At 41.8% G+C, this 6,022-nt stretch overlaps 1 protein-coding gene across 1 annotated transcript; it reads left to right on the top strand.

Moving 5' to 3' along the window:
* RDH14 (retinol dehydrogenase 14) lies at positions 1-5,160 on the top strand. Its single transcript, XM_014894946.2, has 2 exons — positions 1-426; positions 3,666-5,160. Exons 1-2 carry the CDS (start codon positions 79-81, stop codon positions 4,281-4,283), a joined length of 966 nt encoding a protein of 321 aa, XP_014750432.2. The 5' UTR covers positions 1-78; the 3' UTR covers positions 4,284-5,160.
* The last annotated feature ends 862 nt before the right edge of the window (positions 5,161-6,022 follow it).

Here is a 6,022-nt window from a genome sequence, read left to right as displayed (position 1 = left end):
GCGGGCAGCGCGCAGGCTCCCGAGCCGCTCCGGGACCACAAGCCCCAGCAGGCCCCGCGCGGCCCCGCCAGGCCCAGCATGGCCGCGGCGCTGCCGGCGCTGGCGCTGGGCGCGGGGCTGCTGGTGGCCGCCTGGCGCTGGCTGTGGGGCGCGGCGCGGCCCAGACGCGGAGGCTCCATGCGGGGCAAGACCGTCATCATCACCGGCGCCAACAGCGGGCTGGGCCGGGCGGCAGCGGCCGAGCTGCTGCGGATGCAGGCCCGCGTCATCATGGGTTGCCGCGACCGGGCGCGGGCCGAGCGGGCGGCCCGCGAGATCCGGGCCGAGGTGGGCGAGCGGGCGGACGACGCGGGCGAGCTGGTGGTGCGCGAGCTGGACCTGGCCTCGCTGCGCTCCGTGCGCGCCTTCTGCCACCGCGTTCTGCAGGTACGGCCGGGCCCGCGGGTCACCGCGCTGCCCTGGGCCCGGAGAGGGCACTGCGGGCACGGGCTGGGCGCTGCTGGCGGCCGCCTCCGCTCGTGGTGATTTCTGTGCGGCTTGGACGGGGCTGTTCCTGCTGCCAGCAGCGCGCTCGGGGCGCTGGGGAAGCCGCTGAGGTCACGGCAGAGTTTGGGAGGAGGGTATAAGCAAATTGGCCGTGAATTAGCTCTTGGAGACATGAACTTCGTGATAGTTTAGTCTGTTTTGGTTTAAAATATTCTAGATTTTTTCTGTTCTGGGAAGAAAATGCCTGTTTCTGTGTGAGATAAATGATTTTTCTTCTTTTTCTCTGAATTAACTTGCTTAACCTTTGTTGTTTTAAACTAGTGTTACAGCTCAGCTTTGCCACCAGAAAAATAAAAGTTGACAGGTGCACTGCTGACATGCTCCAGACATCCTTCTAATGCATCCTTAGGTTGCACATCCCCCAAGGATGTAAATCTCTCACCCACCACCAGCATAATCTAGTCAATAGCCATTTTTTCATATAAAAATTTTTTGCAGATTGCCTGAAAATCTGAGTTTAAGGAGAATGGGGACATCCAAGTTTAAGGAGAATGGGGACATCCAGTTGCTTTGCCTGACAGAAGTGCCGCTAGATGTGTAGAGCAGAGGAAAGCACTGTTGGAGGCATTATTTCATTCCCACAAAAAGCATCTTTTGGGACTTTGATCTCACCACATCTAGCTACTCAAGTCATGAGACATAAAGTCGTGGGAAGCCAGGCTTAGTGAGTTCTGCTTCTCAGAGATGTGCTTGATAACTACTTAAAAGATGTTCAGACTCTGTTGTAAGAGGGGAAGAAAACAGGGTCTGTATTGCATTAATTTTCAAACTGCTTTTCTAAAAGTTAAGTGTCAAGTTTTAAGTTCTCTAGTGGAGCACTTTGTCGTCTGTATATATATACGTATATGAATCCAGTGATAAGGTCTAATCTTGCTTCAATTGTGTGGGAAAACCTGCATACCTGAAAGGATATAAAATTTGTATAATTATTTGTATAATCACACACCAGAAAAAAAGACAAAGACATACTGTTTAAGAGTTATGTCTTTTATAGTACAAAGTATCAGAGTGGCTCTTAAGCGAGAAATAGATAGTGTGCTGTCTTCAGAGTATTGCTGATGCCTTCATTATAACTTGAATGCATCTGAATGACAAGGGATGTAAGCTTAAGAGATACTTTTCCATCCGAATTTGTTATTTACCTTCCCTATCTGTGAGTCCTTTTTGGAGCTGTTATTTTGGGATTTGTTTAGGAGTTCCTGTGGTGTTTAGGTTGACATAAAAGAGATGCAGACATTGGCAGGATGAGGGGACAGTGTACTCCCACTGCTTAGCTTTATTTGTGGGAGCTTTACTTTGCATGACCGATAGTGATTACATCTCTCACTCCTTAGTCTCACTGAAAAAAAAAATAAAAGACTGAGATGTTGCATGGTTCTGTGGGAAGATGGAGAAAGTGCAAGTGAGCTTAGAGCCTGCAGGGAATAGCACTGCCCATCAAAGTAGTGTTTTGTGCACTCTGCTGCACTTGGTTGTAGTAGCTGCCTGCTTGGCCTTGATCACATCACTCTAGGTTATTATGTGTAGGAATTTTACAGAATAACACATGTGGAGATCTTGGTTTTTGAAGTGTTAAGTCTTGCAAAATAAATCCTCCAGTCAGATATTTTTCTCTAAATAAGAAAGAATAATCACTTCATTGAGCAGATCTGCAGTCAGTACTTCTTCACTCCTGTCCTGATTTAGTGATAGTGACTATCATTGTGTCCCTTTGGGTGAAGAGGAGAAGTGACTTTGGTGCTCTTTGGGACTCAAGTCTATGAAACACTGAGCAGCCACAAGTTCCACGGAAATCAGTCTGAGATTGAAGTACTTGAAGTTTTGAGTGATCAGATGCCAGCACCTTTAACTAAATGCCAAGTGCAGATTTGGGGTTTGCTCTTTGCATCTTTGCTTCTAATGGCAGTGAAATAAAAGGAAGATGGTGCCGAATTCATTTATGAGGTTCTCTATTTTTATCATCAAAATGGTCCTAGATTGTTTCGGCTTGTTTTCCATTCCCTGTGTTGGGTTTAAAGAATTAAAAGCAAAGAAAACTCCCACTGCTCTTAGAAAAAATTAATACCTTTGCCTCTGGTTCATGCAACCATAAATCGTGCTTTCACAGTCTTTTGTGAGAGGTGGGTAAGAGTATTGAATTCAGAGCTTATTTATGCAGCTTACTTATTTATTTTTTTTTAAATTACGTTTTTGGATAAATTGGAGCGCTCTTAATTTCTGAGTGGATTCTGGAGCATGAAGTGCATGATGAATATATCTAAATTTTCAATGCCATCTTTCTGTTTATTACTTATATTTTCTGATTCTGGAGAATGTACATACATCCTTGTGTCTGATTTTTGCTAAACTGAACCAGAATACTGATCCATCAAATCTCATGTGCTGAGCACCTCGTAGAGCCTCTGTTCCCTAGTTCCTGAGTAGGCCTGTTGGATTCAAATTATGTGAAACGTGGGTGTTACTTTTCTGTGAATCCTGCTCCATAGTTCTCACCCAGCAGCAGAGTGATGCGTACTGGTTTTAAAGTAAGACAAGTTTAAAATCATGAAAATATTATTTGTCAGAGTTTTTCATATCATCCCAGTGAGATGATCCACCTGTAGTGTAATAGTTCCTCTTGAGCTCTGATGTTAATTCCTTGTGCTAAAACCTAGTGTACTTGCGTGCCTCTTGCACACTAGATCCCTCTGCTATAGCAGAAATTTGCTGTAAATTAATGGGTCCTCTTGCGGTGCAAAAGACAGGTTGCTTTTTAAAAAGGAAAAAAAACGCATGACAAAGGTAATTTATCACTGAATTGCTGTAGAAAGTTTTCTCTTGGAGAAGTGGATGTTTTTTGTGTTCTTTGTTCTTTGTGTTCTATGCTTGCATTAGAAGTTGAGACAGACCTACTCTTAGATACTTGCATCCAACTGGGGTCAAGTGCACAGTTTAGTGGCAGTTCAACTTAAAGAGTTTTTTTTTCTAGCAATGCTTTATGAGAATGACAGAAAGTTACAATTCAGAAAACTAGAAATGAAATTATTTCTTTTTTAACAATGCTCAATGAGAAATTGAAGCATAATAATATTATACATGTGAGTTCTAAAACTGCATTTTTTTTTCTTTCCTCTTTAAAGGAAGAGTCAAGGTTGGATGTTCTGATAAATAATGCAGGTATATTCCAGTGTCCATACATGAAGACGGAGGATGGTTTTGAGATGCAATTTGGTGTAAACCACTTGGGCCACTTCTTGCTCACCAACCTTCTTCTGGGACTCCTCAAAAATTCTGCCCCAAGCAGGATTGTTGTAGTGTCCTCAAAGCTTTACAAATATGGAGAGATTAACTTTGAAGACTTGAACAGTGAAATAAGCTACAATAAAAGCTTTTGTTACAGCCGAAGTAAACTGGCTAACATATTATTTGCCAGGGAGCTGGCCCGTCGGTTGGAGGGGACAGGAGTCACTGTCAACTCACTTCATCCTGGGATTGTCAGAACAAATCTAGGCAGACACGTGAATATTCCTTTGCTGGCCAAGCCTCTATTCAACTTGGTGTCCTGGGCTTTCTTCAAAACGCCTCTGGAAGGAGCCCAGACATCAATTTATTTGGCCTCTTCTCCTGATGTTGAAGGCGTGTCAGGAAAGTATTTTGGAGACTGCAAAGAGGAAGAACTTCTGCCCAAAGCCATGGATGACTTGGTTGCAAGAAAATTGTGGGATATCAGTGAAGTGATGGTTGGCTTACTGAAGTAAATGCCAGGGAGTGTCTGCAAAAAAGAATGCAGATAGCTATGCAGTTCATTTTGGCAACAGTGAAATTCTCACTTTAAATGCTGTGGGAATACAAAATTTTGCTCAGTAAGTATGAAACAAGAGAGTGATTTATGTTGGAACTCTGTTTTGAGATGAAAGACAATCTTCAAATAGGCACAGGCATTCAGAAAAAATCTGAAATAAAATTTGTGGGTGTGAATATAACTTCTGGTTAAATCTGCTTAGAAACTTGTATTTTACAAAAAAAATTAAGCAGAAATGTGTTTTGCAATATATATGCATATTTGTCATTATTTGTAGTCTGGCTGGACAATGCAGGGTACTGATGGTGAAACACTTCTGTAAAAAATTTGAAAATAAGTCTTAATAATAGTCATCTTTTTTTGAGCCATTACAATGAAAAATGGAATAAATAGTTTTCTGATATCTTGCACTGTAATTGTTGAGGTCTCTGAGTGCCTTTGAAAGGCTTGTCAGCCCCATGGTTCAGTGAACAAAATCGTTGAGCCGTGAGCAGTTTTGCTGTGAAGCACAAAGTCAGCTTTTTTTAGTGATGTTGCTGCTGTTCAGTGTGTAAGTACACTTGGTTGTGCAAGTTGTATTTTTATTTACATGTGTTCTGAACCTACTGTTTCTTGAAACCTTGGGTTTCATTAAAAGGGTAGTTGCAAAATGTATAATGGTCTTGGTAGGGCTTTGCATGGCATGAACAATGTAAGACCTCATGCAAATTAGACCGAAAAGAATAAGCTCAGTGTGTTTGGCTTGACTGATGGCACTTTAACTCAGTAATGAGGTTCCATAAATGTCTCATACAGCTGACTGAATATTCTTTAATAAAATCTTTTAAAAAGAACGCATAGCATGCATTCTTTTATTGTGGGAGATGTATCAGAAACTAGCAGCCTTAATACAGTAGCCTTATTTCAAAGCAGAAGATGAACCCATGTGTTGGTTTAGGGAGCCTGTGGTGTGGGGCTGGTAGAAATAAAATGGGCTCCAATGAAATGCATGAGTGTTGTGTGAGTCTGTGATTATTTTTTAAATTCCTATAACTTATTATTTCATATTAATATTTATGCCCTTTTGTTTTGGTCTACACTATTTAAAAGTTTTTGTAGTTACAATATATAGTATAAATATGGAAGAGTGGTTTAGAGTGATCTATGTTACTATTACTCAAAGGAAGGAGAATCAATAAGAAATTATGTTTTCAATAGTTCCTTAGTTATAAATACATCAGTTCTGCACTTCAGGTGGTGACCTACTAAATTTTTAAAATTCTTTCTCTGATTGTGAACTCAGACTCTCAGTATACTTCAGCTTTTACACTTGAGTAGACTTGATCTTGCCTTCCCAGCAAGAGTCTATACTGGGCAAGTGACTTGGGTGGGACAGAAAGCAGCATTCCAGAAAATCAGAATGCAAGCTGCAAAGCAGAGCAGGTTTGTAAAACCATGTAACAGGTTGTACTTTGCACTACTTACTGTAAGACAAGGTGTAAAAGTGTATGTGTTGTCAAAGCACAATGTGAGTGTTGAGAAAAGTTCTCTATATGATGCAAAGGGAGTCATGCTACACACTTAAGTCCTGCTTTGATCTTCAGTGATGCATTTCAGGTTTTAATTTTAAACACTTGTAAATAGCTGCAAGCAGCACCTTTAGCAGGTAGCTGAAGAATGAAGAGTTACAGAGAAACTGATGCAAACTTGGGGTTG

This window comes from Sturnus vulgaris, chromosome 3, assembly GCF_052056855.1.
Source record: "Sturnus vulgaris isolate bStuVul1 chromosome 3, bStuVul1.hap1, whole genome shotgun sequence".
NCBI lineage: Eukaryota > Metazoa > Chordata > Aves > Passeriformes > Sturnidae > Sturnus > Sturnus vulgaris.
This window is presented reverse-complemented; position numbering and strand designations above follow the sequence as displayed.